Source organism: Lissotriton vulgaris, chromosome 4_1 (genome assembly GCF_964263255.1).
Source record: "Lissotriton vulgaris chromosome 4_1, aLisVul1.2, whole genome shotgun sequence".
Taxonomy (NCBI): domain Eukaryota; kingdom Metazoa; phylum Chordata; class Amphibia; order Caudata; family Salamandridae; genus Lissotriton; species Lissotriton vulgaris.
Genome location: NC_141691.1, coordinates 1105896124 through 1105917793, shown reverse-complemented (window position 1 = coordinate 1105917793; position 21670 = coordinate 1105896124). Strand labels below are relative to the sequence as shown.

The 21670-nt window shown below is 48.9% G+C and overlaps 1 protein-coding gene across 1 annotated transcript in view; it reads left to right on the top strand.

The window, feature by feature from the left end:
- The window catches only part of GALNT12 (polypeptide N-acetylgalactosaminyltransferase 12), a 648514-nt gene that overhangs the window by 178498 nt on the left and 448346 nt on the right, over positions 1-21670 (top strand). The window contains exon 2 of the mRNA XM_086965330.1: positions 4699-4868. Coding sequence (XP_086821456.1) covers positions 4699-4868 — 170 coding nt within the window. The remainder of the gene's footprint in view (positions 1-4698; positions 4869-21670) is intronic.

Here is a 21670-nt window from a genome sequence, read left to right as displayed (position 1 = left end):
TTCACAACACACAGAAGACAATTCAACTGCTGCACCACCTAGGGTTTATGGTGAACTACAAAAAATCACACCTGCAACCAAACCAGATCCAGCAATACCTGGGGGCTACAGTAGACACAGAAAAGGCAATAGCATACCCCAACCCAATCAGAGTACAGACAATGGTCGGGTTAATACAAAGATTTCAACCACAACACTCACTACCAGCACGAGTGTTTATGCAACTATTAGGCATGATGTCCTCTTGCATACTGCTAATACCACATGCCAGACTACAAATGCGCCCACTACAAGAGTGTCTAGCGACACAGTGGAATCAGGCTCAAGGTCAGATTACAGATCTGGTGTTGGTAAACGACCGGACGTATCGCTCTCTGAAGTGGTGGAACACAGAAAACATTTCCAAAGGACGGTCGTTCCTAGAGCCAATTCCACAAGTAATAATAACAGCGGACGCATCGCTCTCCGGATGGGGAGCGCATATGGACAAATACACAGTACAGGGGAAGTGGAGTGCGCAGCAAAAGAAACTGCACATCAACTACCTGGAACTATTAGCAATATTTCTAGCACTAAAAGCTTTCCAAATGCAAATAACAAACAAGGCAGTCCTGATCAGAACAGACAACATGACTGCAATGTATTATATTCAAAAACAGGGGGGGACACACTCTCTCCAACTGTCCAAACTAGCACAGGACATATGGAGATGGGCCATTCCTCAAAAAATCTACCTGTTAGCGGAACACCTACCAGGAATTCAAAATCAAATAGCAGACATCCTAAGCAGACAGTCAGAACAAGTTCACGAATGGGAACTGCACGACCAAATACTACAGCCATTCTTCCAAAAATGGGGGCAACCAGAGATAGATCTGTTTGCAAATCATCAGAACGCAAAATGCAAACAATTCGCATCCAGGTACCCACACCAAAGGTCCCAGGGCAATGCACTGTGGATAAATTGGTCCAACAAATTTGCTTACGCGTTCCCTCCTCTACCACTAATTCCATTACTGGTGAGGAAACTGCAGCAACACTCAATGACAATGATACTAGTGGCACCCACGTGGGCAAGACAGCCGTGGTTCACCACGCTGCTACAACTCTCACAAGTACCACATCAAAAGCTAAGGTTATTACCCATGCATCTTACACAGAACCATGGAGAAATAATGCACCCAGATCCCAAACAACTGAACCTAGCGATCTGGCTCCTGAGGTCATAGAGTTTGGGTATTTAGATTTACCACCAGAATGCATGGAAATCATTAAACAGGCAAGACGTCCTACCACCAGAGCATGCTATGCAGCAAAATGGAAGAGGTTTGCTATACACTGTAACAGTAAGCACATCAACCCTCTGGACGCATCCACTAAACAAATCATTTGCTATTTATTACACTTACAGCAATGTAATCTAGCATATACCTCTATTAGGGTTCATCTAGCAGCCATAGCGGCGTACCTACAAAACAGGCAACACCTGTCACTGTTTAAAGTACCAGCAATTAAAGCTTTCATGGAAGGACTCAAAAGAGTCATTCCACCAAGAAGACCACCTTCCCCAGTCTGGAATCTCAACATAGTGCTTACCAGACTAATGGGGCCACCCTTTGAACCTATGCATAGGTGTGAAATACAATTCCTCACATGGAAGTTGGCCTTCCTCATAGCTATCACGTCACTTAGAAGAGTAAGTGAACTGCAGGCTTTTACGATTCAAGAACCATTTATGCAGCTACACCAAAATAAAGTGGTTCTTAGAACAAACCCAAAATTCTTACCAAAGGTTATCTCAGCATTCCACATCAATCAGTCAGTGGAATTACCGGTTTTCTTTCCAAAACCACAAACAGTAGCGGAAAGAGCCCTACATACACTGGATGTTAGGAGGGCCATATTGTACTATATAGAGAGAACACAAACTTTCAGAAAGACAAAACAGCTATTTGTTGCGTTTTCTCCCACACATAAAGGCAATCCCATCTCCAAAGCGGGCATTGCCAGATGGATTGTAAAATGCATTCAAATATGCTACTTAAAGGCAAAGAGAACATTAACTGTTCCTCCTAGAGCTCACTCTACACGTAAACTAGGAGCATCTATGGCATTTCTGGGAAACATTCCACTAGATGACATATGCAAAGCGGCTACCTGGGTTACACCGCACACTTTCACAAAACACTATTGTGTTGATGTGCACGCAACACAACAAGCTAGAGTGGGACAAGCAGTATTAAAAACATTGTTTCAGACAGTTGCAACAGACACGGGCGACCACCGCTAGGGAGAGAACTGCTGTATAGTCTATTCATAATGTACCATCTGCAGCCCATATGCCTCGAACGGAATATGCTACTTACCAGTATGCATCTGTTCTTGGCATAGAGGGCTGCAGAGTGGTACATGCCCTCCCAGCCTCCCCGGAAACCTGTGTCTGTTCCAACATTATCTTATTTAGATACACTTACATGGGCACTCTTATCTGTATTCTACTATACTACTCCATCTAACCCTACTATGGCAAAACAATCTAAGGATGGAGCCGATGCCCATGCGCACTACCAACTAAGGGAGGAGTCACCAACATACAAAAGACTCTCCAAGAGAAAAACAAAGTGCAATCATCCGAGCCCAACACCAGATGGCGATCTATTCATAATGTACCACTCTGCAGCCCTCTATGCCAAGAACAGATGCATACTGGTAAGTAGCATATTCCTTTTAGCACTGTGACGGCCAGCAGCGCTTAGCTCGGACTGGTGTTCCCCAAGCCTATGGGAGCTGCGTGCACAGCCACAGATGGAGCGCTGGTAGCTGCCACACACTTATTTCCTTCCATCGCTTCAGTCACAGCTGAGAAATCACGTGTGACAATGCATTTCAGTGACATGTTTTCCACCTGGTACTCCCATCACACCACACCTGAAGGAGTTCCACTGGCTCCTCATTCACAAACAAGCACAATTCAAATTTCTCACCCACACTTCCATGTCGGAGTAATATCTCTTTTACCTGAAAGTGAGCCCAAGCTATTTGTAACATTTATTGGTAGCCATATTATCCACCACAAGTAACAATGACATGTTGTTATTCTGATGCTCCATGCCAGTACCATGGAAATTAAATGGGTATTCATGGTCATGGACTACTACTATAAGGATACAGACGTACTGGCAGGCGGTCCTGTCGCTATTGGAGAAAAGCACTGCCATGAAAGTGCCACGTACGTGGGAGGCATGTTTATTAGGCCTATATAAGAGAACAAAGCACAACAAAGTCCCCTCCCGCTTCTGGGACCTAGGCCTCATCACGGCTAAGAGGCTCCTCACCAAACATTGGAAACGCAAAGAGTCACTGCTCGCTGAGCATTGGCGCACCTCATTTGACAACTGGGCAAGGGCAATAATTAGTATTATGTTAGTTAGCTCTAAAATACTTCAAAGCAGGTTATACTTGTATTTAATACTTAAACTATTTAATGAAAAAACTGAAAATTTCAGCTAAGGCATATGTTCCCGAGATTTTTTCACCCAGCTTGACATGGATTTACTGACTACACCAGTAATATACCGGCCAAGTGTCAACTTTAGTGATGAAGATTAAGCAGGATTATGTCAGTGTCTAGCCGGAGCTTTCGCAATATGGCCCACCATCTTGACCTTTTTAGGCAATACCTTGTTTAATATGTGCTCCATTCACTCTTTTTGTTTTTTTCTTCCTAGCATGTGCCACACCTCGTGTAATTGTCCTCTTTGCACTCCTGAGAAATGGCCTCTTTTAACTGTCTCACACTTACCTCCTTTCATGCCCCACTAAGGCTAACTTATTCTCTCCTTATATGCTCCATTATTTCAATACTGATTTAGACCGCTGTTTAACTACAGTAATGTGAAATGATAGTATACAGACTGAAATAGCAATAAAATAATTTGCAAGTGAGTTTGTGTGCACATTTCTCTTTTAACAAAATGTCCTTCTCTATAGGAATGAATGTGGGCTACGTTGGGTGGCATCTATTTGCATATCTTCCCCCATGGTGCATTGGACGTGTGGCACTGCTCAGGCCCCATATAGCCCTGGATTAGATAGCGGGTTGCCAAGAGATGGGCTTTGGTGACAATTAGGGACTTGGTGGGCAGTTGGGGGATGGAGACGCAGATTGCTTTGGTCCTGCTATGGTAGAAGAGTAGTGGGTTCTTTTCCTGCTTCCCACACCCCCATGCTGCTTATGGGAGGATATGATGTTTGTTTGACTTGTTTTATTAGTGACGTCCTAATGAGGCTGAGGCTTTCATTGTCGCTTAAGACAGGTGGCTGAAAACATAGGAATCACACACTAGAGCGGAATGATTGGGTCTTGCAGAGCAGATGTTGGCAGAGGGAGCACAGGAGAGTGATGCTTAGGTCTGGTGTGAAAGGACGGTGAATGGAATGATTTGGGGATGATGAGGAATGTTTGGTTTGTTGTGGGGTTGTCCATGTTGGGGAAGGCTTAAATGTGTGTGTGTTTTTTTAAACAATTGTATTAGTGAGGTGGGGTTGTTATGACATATGTTGTAATTTATAGAAGTTTCAGCTGCACACATGCCCTAATAGACCGGCCTTTGCATTTAAAATTGGCCTGCTTATTCTTTGACATCTCGCCCAATGTAATAATTGCATTTTGCTGACATGGGGTTGCTTGTCTTACAGGTGTAGAAAAGCTAAATATGACTATTTCAACATGCCCAAAACATCTGTGGTGATTGCTTTTTATAACGAAGCCTGGTCTACACTTCTAAGAACAGTTCACAGTGTCCTTGAGACTTCCCCAGATAATTTGCTGGAAGAAGTCATTCTGGTCGATGATTACAGTGACAAAGGTAAGAATCTTCTTTGCTTCAAACTTGAAATTACTGCCTGATATCAGAACTTTAATAGAAGAGACCAGCAGGCCTGCCACTACACCTTCAATCCCAATATTACTTTAGGCTGAGCTCTTAAAAAATTGTACGTACTCCCTTATTTCAGTCTGTGGTTCTTCATATTTGTTTGTAATCTAAACATGCTTCGAAATTCTGATTTCTTGTCATTTTTCGGTTCAGTAGCCTTATGATGTCTTCTACATACTAATGCCATGGCAAGTCATGCACCGATTGTAAATCGGACCGTTTTAATATGAGAGGAACTACAGGAGCACAATAGATGACACTGTGAGCTATGGGGTCACCAAGGCTATATCTACCTGAGGAATCGGATGGGGGCTCCACAGCCCCCTCCAAAAATTAAAAAAAAAAGAATTAGCGGGCAGGCTCCGGGGGATGGGGTGCCCAGGGCCAAAACTGTCCCAGGGAAGGGGGGCCACGTGCCCCCCCTTACTTAAGAAAAAAAATGGCAGGGGATGGAGTCCTCGGGGCTGAAATCGGCCTGGCGGGGGGCCGGGGTATCGGGTCCCTGGGGCCCAAAAGCATCAAGGGAAAGGGGGCCCCCTTTACTACTCTGCAAACGCACCTCCTGGCACGTTCTTGGTTGGAGGATGAAGTCCCCTTCATAGTTGACGGTCCATAAGGGCCAACCAGCAGACCCGTTACCTCCAGTAAGTCCCACACAGGTGGATTGCTGAGAGGTGGTTGGAGGCCACGCCTCTTTTTTTCACCACTCTGCAAACCGCCTCTCGGCGAACTGCTGGTGGTGTGCTGAGGTCCCCTTACCTCTTGAGGGCCTCAGGTGTAAAGTAGACTTCATCCTCCAAGCAGCAATGTGCCACAAGACGTGAGTGATGGTGAAAGGGGGCCTGGCCTGTGACCTCCTCTAAGCAATCCCACTATTTGGGGTTTACTGGAGGTAACTGGTAGGCTAGCAAAAGGGTCTTTATCCCCCAACCAGAAGCGCACCAGGAGGCGCGTTTCCAGAATGGTGAACAGAGGGGGCGTGGTCTGCTATCAGAACTCAGCAATACTGCTGTGTGGGACTTACTGGAGGTAATAGGAGGAGTAGTTGGCCTCCAAGGACGTCCTTGGGGGGCCATACCCCTCCTGTTACCTCCAGTAAATCCCACACTGGGATTGCTAAGAGGTCTTTGAAGGCCACGCCCCACTTTCCCCACCACTCTGCAAACTTGCCACCTGGTGCAGTACTGTTTGGGGGTTGAAGTCCACTTCATTCCTGATGGCCCTTGGGGCCAAGAAGCACTCCTGGTACCTCCTGTAAGTCCTACACAGCGGAATTCCTGAGCGCTGGGTAGAGGCCCAGCCCCCTTTCTCCACAACTCTGCAAATGCGACTACTAGTTAAAAAAAACAACATAGAAAGTCACTGAAAAAAAACAAGTTTCTGGGACGTTATAGTTAGAAATTAGCATTTAAAAAACTTTAGAAATTCACTGAAATAAAACCACAGATGGCAGGGACATTATAGATAGAAATGAGCATTTAAAAAAACCTTCGAAATTCACGAAAAAAACAAAGGTTACGGGGACGTTCTAGTTAGGCTGACATTTCCCTCATACAAAACCAGAGAAATTCAGAGGTTATAGTTAGCTGAGCTAACTATAAGTCCCGCCCTCGTAATGCACTGCTTATGACCTCACATATTGCATCATTCATTACATGGTCAGTGACATCACTGATGACATCTGAAATGACATCATCCACAGCATCTCTGATGCACCCTCTCACACCCCTATAGAATCTTTTATGCACCCACTGCCACTCCCACACAACCATTCACAAACCAATTCACAAGGCCATACCAGTACTTACACACACATACTCACTGATTCATTGATCGATACACACATGCACTGGCTTACCCATACTGCCTCTCATAGACCAACTCACTCACAAATACAGCCATTGACATATCCACTCATACAGCCATACATGTGCTCACGCACTGAGTAAGTCACCCATAGAATTACTCACACACCTAGACACTCACCCATACAGTCAATCATACAGCCAATTACTCACCCAAACAGTTACCCGCCCACTTACCTACTCATACAAATAGTAGCACATACTCACTCAGGTATACAGTCACTGACAGAAGCATGCACTCATCTATATAGCCACTCTCACATCCACACACTCGTGCATACAGTCACTCATATATATTTCCTTCCACCTACTCAGTTACTCACCCATACTGACACATGCACTTAATCACCGACAGCCTTACAGACACTCACTCACCCCTACAACTTTTCACACATGTAACTGTACCCGACACAGCCACTTTCTCACCCACTCATTGATCCATACAGGCAGTAACACACCTCCTCACCCACAAGCACAGACACTCAGACAACCATAGACGTAGTCAGACAAGCAATCAATCACCCATATAGCCATTCACGTGCCCACTAACACACTCATACACCCACTTAAACATCAGTTGACAGACAGATGCACACATCCAGACATCCAGACATCCAGTCACTTACCCGTACATTCACTGAAACACCTAATCACTCTCTTATACAGTGTCACGCACCCACTGAGTAATCCATACATCCACTCATACACCAACTGATTCACCAACACACGTTGGTATATATATTTAAAACTCATAAACTTTTAAAAAACACTCAGTCACTGGATGATGTTATCACGGATGTCATCAGTGATGCCATTTGAGATGTCATGAGTGATGTCATCTGTGATGTCACTGACCATGTCATGAGTGATGCAATAAGGCATTGCGGGGACGCGAGTTATAGTTAGCTCAGCTAACTATAACAGTTATAGTTAGAAATTAGCATTTAAAAAACCTTAGAAATTCTCTGAAAAAAACCATAGGTTTTAGGGAAAGTTATAGTTAGTTGGACATGTCACTCGTACAAACCCAGAGAAATTTCTCCGTTATAGTTAGTTCAGCGAACTATAACTTGCGCCCGCAATGCACTGCTGATGAAATCACATATTACATCACTCATGACGTGGTCAGTGGCAGCACTGATGATATCTCAAATGACATCACTCATGACTTCATCTAGTGACTGTGTGTTTCTGTAAAGTTTAAATATTTTTAATATATATAGGGACATGTGTATTAAGAATGAGTGGGTGTATAAATGTCTGAATGGATGATTTAGTAGGTGCGTGACTGACTATAAGTGGGTGAATAAACGTATCTTACTGAATGCATGGGTTAGTTATCAAACTGTGTGAATGTCTACATCAGTCTGTCTGTTGGTGTGTAAGCTGCTGCATGGGTTTGTGAATAGCTACATGAGTGTCTATATGTGTTATTGATTGGTTGTCTTGAGTATCTGTATGGGTGGCTGAGTGTGTGGGTGGGGTGTGTGTGACTGCATAGATGTGTGAGTGGGTGAATCACTGGGTGCATGGTTTCAAGAGTGCATCTGTGATGGACTGTATGGGTGAGTGAGTGTGTGTATGGGTGTGTTGGTGAGTGAATGTATATATCAGTGGTAAATGGCTGAGTAACTAAATGTGAAAGGCAGTATATATGTGTGGAGTGTATAAAGTGAGTGTGTGTGATTGTGAGAGTGGCTGTATGGATGACTGTGTGCTTGTATCAGAGATTGTATAAGAGCGTAAGTGCTAGTATTTGTATGAGTAAGTGAGCTGGTGTGTGTATAACTGTATAGGTGAATAAATGGCAGTGTCTGAATGGATGATGGCAGTGTCCACCTGCCCTCAATCCCTGACCACTCACCACCTCATCTAGCCCTTTAAGTACAATTATGCATCCAGGCCTTTCAATGCGACTCCCCCACCGCGACTAGTTCACTAGGTCAGGTCCCCTGCCTAGCGCTGCTTTTTCCAGGACCCCGTGCCTAGGCTCACGAATGTGATAAGGTCTTCCTGCCTTCTGTCTCCCCTATCGTTCTCAGCTCCACCCTCCCTGACCACCCACCACTTCACCCTTCATCTAGCCCTCCAAGTACAATTATGTTTTCAGGCCTTCCAATGCGACTCCCCCCCTTAGATCCATCACATAGGCGCCCCTGCTTCACTCCGCTTCACCTGACCCCATTATCCTTTATCCCTGTACAGCACTGCACTCTAACCCAAACCAGTCCTGATGATGATCCCGATTCATGTGGATCGAAACTTCTTCGACACACCAGCGCAGCCATAGGCGCTCTACATAGATTGTTTCACGAACATAACGATTGTATTTAAATCAATATGAACTCTTGAAGTCCTCCAGATCCATACTGTGCTAAATTGTTCACTGTATATATTTCTGCACTAACCACCTCGTGCCACCCACGCTGTTCACTTTGTCACCTGAGCTGCTACTTACGGTTTTCACTCACAAACCACAAACACCACGTGCAATTTAGGTTGCAATAATTGTTTTTATTTATGTAATACAGTGCTGATACAACTGTAAATTACTTTCCATTTCCTTTATACATCTAACTCGAATGATTTATAAAAATGATGCCATGAGCACATACTACAATCAAATAGAGTCTCCTTGTCTCCTTGTGGATAATAGCGTATGCATATCCTTATTAATCGCCTCTGAATAATACCAGTTGGGACACTTCTTGTTTCTATCATAATTTACTCCAATCCCAACACGGTTGACAGGTTTATGCTCCTGTTCTTTGATACAAAAAAAGTGTCTGCTGTGTGGCAGCCTCTGCAGCAACTCAGACCAGAAGTGGATTGTAGGTTAGGTTTTCAGGGGGCATCTTTAAGATGCCCTCTGGTGCATTTTACATTAAATCCCACACTGGCATCAGTGCGGGTTTAATGCGCTGAGAAGTTTGGTACCAAACTTGTCAGTCTTCAGTGTAGCCATTATGGTGCTGTGGAGTTCGTAATGACAACCTCCCAGCGCCATATACTCTTAATGGCATCACTGCACTTACAGTGCCCAGGAATGCCCCTGGGTACTGTAGGGGCCCAGGGCTCATGCACCTGTGCCCACACCTCTTGCAAAGGGCACCCAGCTAGAGGGGTGACTGAAGTATGCCAGGGCAGTGGGTACTGTGTGCATGGCACACAGGGATGTGTGCCATGTCCACTCTTTGTTTAGTTCCGTACTTAGACACTCAGCCTGCAAAGGCAGTGTGTGGGTGTCAGGGTACAGGCCCCCTGAGGGTGGCACAATAAGTGCTGCAGCCGTCAGGGGTCTTCTCTGGTCACCATGTCCTGGGTACCTAGGGTACCATTAACTAGGGGCTGATAGGTGGCCAGAGATGCCAATTGGGTTTTAGTTTCAACACAGTTTTAGGGAAGGAACACAGGCCCTGAGTACCTGGTTGGCAGGATCCCAGGGCACACTCAGTCAAAGCACCTCAACAGTTAGGAAAGAAGTGGGGGCGTACCAATGCAAGAAAGATGGCACTTTCTCACCCCCCCCCAAAAGAAAGTGTTGTATAGCGTTTTAGGACCCTAGTGTAATTTTACCGATTTATGACCTTATATAGTTATAAAATATAGTATCCTAATATAGGCATAGAAATCACAACCATATTAAGACATAGCTCAAGTACTCCTAATACGGCTTGGCTACTTCCACTAGTTACGAAAATCTACAACGATTTCTTGGAAAACCCTGCCTTCAGCAGTCTGGGACTTCCCCCCGCATGAATATTAATTTATCCAAGAAATCATGGAGTTTTTAGAGAATCAAGTCTCTAATGACGTTATTATGTCCAATCTTACGTCAAACTCGGCACCTTCATGGTATAAATATGCCCACACTTGTCCAAACAAATACGCGGTGGTTTGGAGCATTTCGACTATCTACTTGCCCGACGCCCTGCTGCAGCAAGTGCCGAAGGAAGCCGACCCTCCAGCTGACGCACTGAGAGACGCTGTACTTTCTCCTGCTGAGAAATCAAGCTCCAGTGTTTCCAGGCTACCCTTGCTGGTTGCTGGGAAATCGAGTCTTGAGAGAGAGAGAGAGAGAGAGACAAGACTTCCTACATTCTAAAACCAAGGTACAGAGCTGATTAGACCCTAAGAGAATTCTTGGAATAGATTCTTGGCAAAAGAATACTAAACTTAAGCTACACCTCACTTACTTCTTCCCTTGTACTAGACCTAGGTTAGGTACACTGGGGTAGGCGTATTTTAGAACCACCAGTTGAGTACTTTTAGTCATTATTTATTACTGTATGTATTTTATGCATTTTAGGTATTCTATGGCTTAGAAACCATATCATGCTATTACAATATTATTTTGTAATACTCTTTTTACTGTACGCACTATACTTCATGCTAAGTATTGTGATTGTAGCAGTTCATTTCTTATGCTTGAGAAAGAAGACTGTTCAATAAAAACCCTTTTATTGAAAACGCCTGTGTCTCTATTTCTCTGCACCTCTGGTGAAACTAAGCATGCACGATTGACTGAGTGAAATAACTATCTATTCTTTCCGCGACTCTAGAGATTGATTTCTTATTCTTGGGAAACAAAGTTGTCATGTTTTAAGTGGTTGTCAGAAACTAATCCCTTCTTGTTCATTCGAGAAAAAGTTTCTAGTAACCTCTGAGCTAGCTGGCACACACACAATTAAGTTTAGTATATTCGGTAGAGACCTAGTTGACTTCAGTCCTACGTCTAAACTACAGGATACACTATTCCAATGCGCAGAGCCTATTGGGAATATAGGAACTACACTACATGGCGCCCAACGTTTGGTAAGGCAATAATTTAACGCTAGATACTAAAGTAACTCAGTCGTGCTTTTCACACAGACCCCTTTTTTCCCGTAAAATACTCCAATAGACGTCTGGAGTGAGTAAAAGGATAATATCCGCCAAAACTGAGTTGGACAAAAAACCCTATGTATTAGTTTTTGGTTTATTCAACGTTGAAGGATACAGTGTTCCAAAATATTGTGCACCCAATCTTTGTTTCCATGAAACTTGCTCTGCAAACTTTCATTAAACAATGTCGGTTAACGGCGACCAACGCAACCGGTGGAGCTGCAGTAAATGCAAACCAACCGGGTATAGACGTTACAGGGTTTAATGAAGAAGACGATGATGCTATAATCATCCCGGAAAACTTGAGGAAAACCCTAGCTATGAAACTTATAGAAAATGGAGTATCATCGAGAGGTGGTAAAGTAATATTTGTCATAGAGGCACATGAATATCGGCAGACAGAGGTATTCTGTTAATGGATTATCTTTCCACAAGGAAATCCAACAACACATGTGTTCCACTACTACAAAGTAGAGGAACCTCCAGCGGAATACTTCCTTTCGAGGACGTTGAAATTCCACTAACTTACCAAGAGCATCAGCTCTGGTTTAATGGCGCCCTACAACATCAAAATCACATTACCAGGCTCGGTCCACTAGGTAGACCAGGAGCTACATGGCCGGACTAGCCAGCTATACACCACATCCTGACATTGAAAAAATGACAGCTCCTGAACTATTAGCTCAGCTAAAACCGCTGATTAAATTACACAGGCAGTTGATTCAATATGTCATGAGAACCTTAACAGTCCAAACAGCTGTAAGAATTCCACAGCATATCCCACATCAGGGGAACACAAACAAAATTACCCCACAGACTATACAGTCAGTCATTGGTAAATTGCCTGCAAAACGGGAACAAATTCCGTTCTGGTTAGCACAGAAAATTACTCAAATAGAGGCAGTATTCCCTGATAGTACACCTCATGAGAAACACAGGATTCTGACAATCTGTCTACCAATGGGGATAGCACCACATGTGGAGGACTGCGACACTTGGGGTACAGTCTTTGCTTAAATCTACACAAAAACACATGGTGGTCCATCTATTTTTTTTTTGTCAACTCTTTTTATTGGCATTTTCAATTTTCAACGTCTCACAGCATGTACCATATACATCAGAGTACTTCATCAACAGCGTCCAGTTACCAGTGCGCTGACGGTGCGATGTGCTATTGAGGCGCTAGCGCAGTTTCACCCATAAGGCAAGTGACTAAGTCTCAGAGACTTATACATGTCCACAGTTTATAAGTCATTGCGTCCTATTGCTGCATGGAGAGACAAATCTTACATGTGTAACTCAGTTGCAATCTTAACATTTGCAAGTGAACAATAACATCAAGATACGGCATTGTTGTCGGAATTCAGTACAAAACATCCCCTCATTCCCATCCCAGAGGCCCGCCTCGGCCCTCCCACCTGCAAGAAAAAGTGTGTTCATCCCCTTATTCAGTCTTACCAACTCTCCTCACCCCCTTATCGTACGCATGTGTCTCTTTTCCTATTGCACCCTCATCACGCTCCCAAGGCGGGCCCCAGCCTGCGTGTCAGTGTAGTTGTTCGCCGCGCACCCCTCCCCTCCGTTGTCCATCCTGTCCACTGAGTCCCCCTCCGCCCCCTCAGCTGTGTCAGCCCCTGTCGCCTGCAGTGCATTTAGCATGCCCTCCCAGCTGTCCGCCATTGGCTCCCTGCGAAGTACCATTGTTTGCTCTCTCCTAATGGCGGTCCACTCCGCTCGAGCCCACGACAGGAGAGACAAGGTCCACGCCTGCACACTGGGCGAGTCGCTTGCCTTCCATCTCTTGGTGAGGAGCCGCACCACTGTGACCATCCCCAGGTCTATGAAGCGGGACGACGCTTTATCCTTGGGTGACCGCCTAAAGTGGTGCAAGAGAAATTCAGGCCAGTTGCAAGGGATCGTACGGCCGGTGCATTGCGCGAGCCGGGCGACGACATCCCTCCAATAGGCGCCAAGTCCTGGGCAGTGCCACAGAAGGTGGAGGAGATCCCCATCCAGCTCGCCACACCGGGGGCAAGATGCATCCGCCCTGTGGAAGTATTTGTTTATTAAGGCAGGGGTTAGATAGGCCCTGTGGACTATATATACGTGGATCTGCCGAAAGCGCATGTTTCTGGGAATGCGCACCAGGCTTTTGAGTATCCTCTCCATTCCTTGTCCGTCGGAGCGCGTCCCATGTCACGTTCCCACTTTCCGCGGAATGGGGTCAGATCCAGCTCCGTATGTATCCGTAAGGACGCGGCAAACCATTTAATGAGATGCCTGCCCCTGCCCATGACGTGTAGGTACTGCACCGTCAAGTGCTGCACCGGCTCCTCCTCAATGTTGCCCCATCTAATCGCCATCCGGGCCGTGAGTGACCTATGCATTAGGAATCCCCCGGGAGGGAGTCCAACCTCTGCAACCAGCGACTCGAACGGGATCAAGATTCCGTCTCGGTACAAGTCGCCCAGCGTCTGAACATCCGCCTACTGCCACTGCTCTAGCATGTGATGCGTGAGGACGCCCTCGCCCCCGGCGAGCCCTCCAGTGGCACCGCAGGCGCGTATGGGTGCCCCTTCCTTGTGAGGTACAGTGCCCTGCAGAAGCACTTGTATGCCACCCCCAGCAGCAGCGGGGCGGGTCGGGCCTTGGCCGCTAATGGAAGAAACAGCACGGTGATCCTTTCCAGGGTGTAGGGCGGCTCACCTGTGGCGGTGTCCTCTCTCCCTCTGTCCGCTAACCAGCGGGCAATCCATTGGAGCTGCGCTGCCAGATAGTAGTGCTCAAAGCAGGGGGCGGCTAGGCCGCTTTTGTCTGTAGGAAGGAACAGTTTCCCCAAGGCCAGGCGGTGCCGAGATGCGCCCCAGATAAAGTTGCGCAGGATCCCATTGAGTTTGGAAAAGAAAGATGCAGGTACGAACAGAGGCAGATTCACAAAATAGTATAGGAGGCGGGGGAGCATCACCATTTTGGCCAGGGCCACTCTGCCCGTGGGCGTCAGGGGGAGCGTGGACTAGAAGCCTATCTGCGCCTTAAGCGCCGCCACCGCCCTGCCTAGATTCCCGTCCATCAGGTCTGCCGGCCGCCGGTAGATCTGGATCCCCAGATACTTAAACGTGTCCGCTCGCCACTGAACTCTCGTGCCCCGAAGGCTGTACTCTGGGTCAGTAACCTTGCTGTTAAAAGCATAGAGGCATGACTTACCCGCATTAACTCAGAACCCCGAGAGGCTGGCAAATCGACTCAACAGCGGGGCAAGCTGTTCCGGCATGTGGTGCACATCCCTGACCAAGACCAATAAATCATCGGCATATAGGGACACTTGATGAACCCTGTCGCCTACTGGGATGCCGTCAGCCAGGAGCTGTCGCATGGCTGTCGCCAAGGATTCCTTGGCTAGCGCGAAGAGCAGCGGTGACAGGGGACATCCCTGCCGAGTGCCCCTGCCCACCGCCACTTACTCCGAGATGTACGGCCCCAGCCGGACGCGGACAAGAGGATTCCTATATAGAAGTCCCACCGTCTGCAGGAAGTTCCCTCCTAGCTCGCACGCCTCCAATACCGCCAGTAGATAGCCCCACTCAAGGCTATCAAAGGCCCTTTCTAAGTCCAGCACCAGGCCCCCCCGCTCTGGGCCAGACCGCCGCCGCCTCTGTCGCTACTCGGAAATACCTCCTGAGGTTCTGAGATGTGGACCTTGCCGGTACAAAACCATTTTGGTCCGGGTGGACTAAATGCGGGACCGTTGGCGCCAGACGCTCAGCGAGTATTTTGGCTAGTATCTTATAGTCTGTGTTGAGCATCGCCAATAGGCGATACGAGCTCAGGGACATTGAGTCTGTCAGGCTTAGGTAGGGACACCAAGAACGCTTCTCGCAGAGAGGGCGGAAGGTGGCACTCCTCTATCGATGCCCTATACATTTGAAGAAGCTGAGGTGCTAATATGTCCCTATTCGCTTTATAGTATTCGTCTGGCAGGCCATCGGGCCCGGCGTTTTCCCAGTCGCCAGCGCCTGGATCGCATCTCCCACCTCTTCTAACGTGAGCAGGGCATCCAGCTCTGCCTTCTGTGCGTCTGTGACAGTGGACAGCGCAACCGACTCCAGGAAGTCATTCACCGCAGATTCCGGACCAGTGCCTCGGGCCCTATACAGGTCCCGATAATGGTCAGTAAGTGCCTGCTGAATTTCGCGCTGTGTATATACCACTGTCCCATCCCCTAAGCGGATGGCACCAATCCGGGCATTGCGCTCAGTGGTCCATATCAGCCAGGCCAGTAAGTGGCCAGCTCTATCCGCCTTCGCGTGCATCTTAGCCGTGTACGCTGCATAGTTGTGGCACCTCAATCGCTCAAGCAGGACCGCATGCTTGCCTCGTAGCTCCCCCAATTTAAGCGCATGCCTACCCGCTCCTGCCCCCTCCCGTTCATACTGCAAAAGCTCGGATTCTATGCGTGCTAGGGCCGCTGACACCTGCGCACAGATGTTCCACGTGGTCCCTATGCAATATCCCCGGATAGTTGCTTTATTGGCGTCCTATTCCACCAGAGGGTTGCTCGCTGTATCCTCGTTCTCCTCAAAGTAGGATAGGAACTCGGCATCCTCCAGTGCAGCCGACTGAAGCCGCCAAGTGGGCACCGGGGGCCTATGCGCTGCCCAGCTAATCTGGAACCACAGGGGGTTGGGATCTGAGTGCTTCCTGCCTAGATATTCCGACTTAGTCAGGAGCGGGAGCAGGAACTGAGAGCCTACTATTCTGTCCAGGCGAACATGAAGACCGTGCACTGGCGAATAGTAAGGAGTACATTTTGTTTGTAGGGTGTTGTGCGCGCCAGAGGTCGTGGATACCCCAGTGCGTTAACCAGTCTCTCAGAGCTTGCGCCGCCGAGGCAGCCGCCACAGCGCGTAAGGGCGGAAAAGAGCGGTCTAACTGCGTGTCCAGCACCATGTTATAGTCGCCGCCTAGCAGCCAGGGGAGGCCAGTATACCTTTGGAAGATGTGATTTAAGGACGCCAGGAAGGCAGGTTGCTCCGAATTGGGGGCGTAAATAGAACCCAATATTCACCCTGCCAATTAAGCCTCCCTCTCGCAAAGGAGTACCGCCGTTCTGGGTCTTCCTGTGTGTCAGTGCATTTAAAGGGAACACCTGCCCTCACCCATATCAATGTGCCTCGCGCGTGCGCTGAATAGGTAGTACCATGAAGCTGCCCCCTCCAGCGCCTGCGAAGTCTCCAATTCCACTCAAGACATATGTGTCTCTTGTAGAAGCGCTATCCCCACCTGGTGGCGCTGCATATATGAGAAGACAGAGTACCGACGTGACAGGTTTTGCATGCCGCGGATGTTCCAGGTCATGATGTTAGTGCACGCCATGGGTTGTGTTGTGGTGCAACCGCCCAGGAAGGCAGGGGGTGTATCATGCGGGGCCGCGGGGCAGGCTCTTGAGCGGGGATCTCTGTGTGCCGCTTCTGAAACATGTGAACCAAAACTAACATTGTAACTTTATGGGCGTACTACCAACGGGGAGTGCGTCCAGAGTAGTCAACTTGACTACTGCTTAATGCGATGCAACCGCAATGTGTGTGCGTGTGGGGGAACGCGCAGTCGGTGTTGTTATCTGATCACTCCCACATCTTCCTCGTACAGGGCCCTCAGTGTGCCTGAGATGCTCATTTAAAATCTAATCGGTGAGGCTCGCCAGGCTAATCAGAGGCATCCCCCGGGAGCAACTCTCACGGCAAAACACCAGATCCCTCCCCTCGCAGGGCGCGGCTATATGTCCACGGCACAGATTGTCCCATGACCGCGTCTGGTCACACTATAAAGTCAGCTGTCTGAGGTGTGACTACAGGCATTGCAGTGTCCTCCGACATCACAGTGGACGGTGAGGAGGATCCACTGGCGTTCGCTGCGCTCTGCTGCCCGTAGCTCTGATCACTGCTTGTGTTCACCGCTTCCAGCGTCGCGACCGCCTCCAAGGCCTCCTGCCGTTCCTGTCGCATTTTCTCTGGGCTAGGGGCAGTCCGCCCCAGACCCGCACCTCGCCGGTACCCTCTCCTCCTCCTTCGTCTCCTGGAGCGCTGTTCCTGCCATCCGCCTTCATCCGGGCCTGTTGGCCTCGTCCCCGACCATCTTTGAAAGAAGCGCGTACCCTCCGTGGTGACCACTCGTAAGCGGGAGGGGAACAGCAGTGAGTATGGCAGTTCCAATTCTCGTAGCTGCCTCTTCACTGCCAGATAGGAGCCACGTCGTCTCTGCACTGTCGCTGTATAGTCTGGGAAGAACAGCACCTGACTGTTGCCTACTTTGAGGTCTCCCATCTTCCGCGTTTCGCGAAGCACCGAATCCCGGTCTCGGTAGTTGAGGAGTTTAAAAAGAAACGGCCGGGGCCGAGTTCCAGGCCTCTGGGCTTGTGCCGGCACTCTATGCGCCCTTTCCACCACAAAGTGTGCAGGCAGTGTTCCAGCCGGCAGGAGCGCTCGCAACCAGTCCTCCGTGTACTGTTCGGGGTTCTTCCCTTCTTTCCCCTCTGGCAGGCCTACCACGCGGACATTGTTGCGCCGGGAGCGCCCTTCTGCATCTTCTGCGCGGTCCTCCAGCACATGGACTCTGTCGATTAGATCCTGCAAAGCTGAGGCGTTACTGTGGACCACAGGCTGCAATTCCTGGACCGGTTGGCGCTACTCAGCTACCGACTGACAGCTTGCGATGATCCGCATGCAACAGCGTGAAGTCTGAGGTGACTTTATCCAGGCGTGCTTCCAGAGAGGTTTTGGTCTGCGTTAAGGTAGTCCCGATGCGTTCCACCGCCACCAAAACCGTGTACATCTTTGCTACCAAGGCGGCCGCGGTTCCGCGTCCATCCGCCTCTACTCCCGCAGCGGGTCAGGACCTCTTGATTCCTGCTGTTTCGTCTGTGACTTGTCTCGCAGCCTACCCAGTGCGAGCTGCTGCGCCGTGGGCATCAACACGTCCCGTTCGGGTCTGGCAGCAATGACGAGTGGGGGGGGGGAAAGGAGGCGAGCGAGGGCGGCGAGGAGCGGTCAGCCCTCCCACTCTGTGCTGCAATGAGTCAGTGTTGTGGGTCGGCTGGCGTCTGGCCTGCCCAGGCGGACCCCCACCACCCAGAGGCGCTGTCCAAATACCCCAGGGACAGTCCAGCCCTGATTAGGCAGCTCGCGTCTCCGATGATTGTGCAGTGGCAGTCAGCAGTGCACTCCCAGGTGCCTCCCCACTTCAGCGACACAGGGAATGCCCCTCCTCGCACGCCGTTACCTCCGATGCAGCCTCGGCAGCTAGTAGTGTCGGCAAACAGCAGAAGTGACCGGTGGAGCCCAGCGACCGGTGTCCTCCTTTCTATGGGCGGTCGAAGTGGCGCCCGCAGTAGAATGGCGTGTTCCACTCCCCTACCTCACTCCACCACCCCTTGGTCTTTGCCTCCGCTGGTCCGTTGCACCCCTGGCTCCCGCTGTAGTGTATTACCCCCGCAGGCTGCAGGTCGCTAGTGCACGATGCCCTGGGCCCCCACTGCCCACTAGGCCTGCGCTGGCAGCAGGGATCGTAAGTTAGGGTGTCTGAGGAGCCGCCATCTTAGGGTCAGGCAATGCAGAGTGCACCTGGCAGATGTAGTCTCGTTATGTGGCACCCACCGTCAAGCCAGTTCATGGTCAGGTCGTGCCTGCAGGCAGCATACGCCAGGAGAACTCCAGCAGAATGAGAACCTCCGCTCCAACTTCAACGGGGCACCAGAGACCGCCTCAGGCGGGCCAGGAGCACGGTGCCATTTCGCGCCAAGGAGGGGCCCAGTCTTCAGGCAATTGGTGAGGTGCGCGGGAGGCTGCCGCTGTACGTAGGCGGCCCTGCTATGTAAGGCAGTCTCGGGGGTGGAGGGGCCCGGAGTAGGCACCCTCCGTGTGCTCGTTGTCCGCCGGCTCTGCATCAGCGCCTCCCAGCCCGCCACTGCCTGGAGGGCTGCCGGCCGCCGCTCGCTGCCCGGCCCGGAATGGCTACCACGCTCCAGCACCTCCAGCAGTCCCTAGCGCGGACTCAGCAATCTGCCCCAAGTCGCCCCTCACCGCTCTGACCTCAAGGGGCCCCCCCTCTCCGCGCCGAGCTCCGCTGTGCCTCTGGTCGTGTAGGTTCTCCTGCAGTCTCCCGTCGTCTCCGGGCACCCGTCACACTCCTCCAATTGAAGGGTCACTCTCCCCGTCCCGCTGGTCGCACACACCCGGCCTCCGAAGCGTCAGGGCACCAGGCAGCCTCCGTCTCCTCCGGGCGCGGACCCCGCCTCAGCTCCTGCTCCTAGCAATGTCCCAAGGCCTCAGGCGATTTTTCGCGCCTCCGACCGTCCCATGCAGCAGAGCCCATCTCTCCGCCACCACCGGCTGGAAATCCGCTTTTCTTCGTCCCGATGGCTCCCTGGCACTTTCGCCTGCTAGCCCTGCGTGGCCCGGGCCGGGATCGAGCACCTCAGCAGGATGATGTCAGGATGAGTAAGGCCCCGGGGACGGAGTTCTTCTCATTCACGTCCGCCATGTTAGGCTGCTAGCCACGCCCCCACATGGTGGTCCGTCTATGGCGGTAATACCAGACATCCTAAGACCGATTCAAAATGAATACGGACCAGAACCTGCTTTAAATCTTGGTATGAAGTTATTAAAAGATTTTAAACAGGAAGATTTCAAACAGGTCTCGGCTATATTGTTAGCCAACATTAAAGGTGAAGCAGCATCTGTGGCAATCCGCCAGAAGCCAAAAGAAACAGGTATTACTGAGCAACCATATGAGCTTGCCAGAATTATTGAAAAATCTTATGAAGAACTAGGTAGAGATAGTTGGGGTTTTACTGGTTTCCTACCCAAACTAACAGAAAATCCTGAAAAAGTGTTTATTAAAAATAATCTCCCTACTCTTAAGAAAAAGTGGGAAAACAGCAAAGAGACACTTCTTAGAGGGAAGCATTCACAGTCCAGAGGAAGGTCTCCTCAACAGGAGCCCTCTGAAAAAAGATATAACCTTAGAAATAGGGAAAATTTCAGAAAACCTGATAGATATCAAGATGATACACGTTCCTCTCGTACCTTTCAGACTTCCTCGCAGAAATCCGTAAGAGGACGATCAGAGCAGAAAGAAGAACGCTTGAAGTCCAAAGACGAACAGCACGTTCCAAAAAATTAGAAAAATCTATTTCAAAAAAGAAGGTAGCAAGTCTAAAGATCAAACATGCCGAGGATCTTGATGACACAACTCAAGAATGGGGAGTGGGCCCAAACAATGCTAGACAGCGCAGCAGAGGTAACCATAGCTCGCAAGATCCTGAAGGATCATCTGTAGACAGTGGACTTATATGAAAGTATCCAAGTTTAGACTGCAGATACCAGGGTTAGTGTACCACATAAGTTATATGAAGTAACATTCTGGATGGAGGGGGACAAACCAAGAAAAGTTAGAGCACTCTTTTGGGAGAAGATATCTAAGGGTTATGACATTCCTCTAGCTGAACAAGACTGCCCACCTGAATTTGTCAGGGAGTGCCCACATGGCGAAGAGATAATAATGCCAGCCTTCTCAAATCACATTCCAATTCATAAAAAATACACATATGCTAGGAAATGGGCTGTAGCCCAGGCCCCAGGTCTATACAAAGATCATGTAGGATATGATGAGGATTCCCCTCACCATAAAATCCAGTTGAAAACTAAACCAACAATGCAAAGGCAATATCCTGTAAAACAGGAAGCTAAAAAACTGGTCAGGGAGATTTTAAATCAACTCGAATACCAAGGGGTGATTGAAACATGCACCTCATCTATGAACAATCCTTTGTTTCCTGTCTCCAAACCAGACAATTCATAATGTCTAGTTTTGGACTACAGACATCTAAATTCTTGTTGCAAAACATTTGCAGTACAAAATGCACACAGTGCAGCACTGATGAATAACATTGTGCGTAAAAAATATAAAACAACATTAGACATCTCAAAT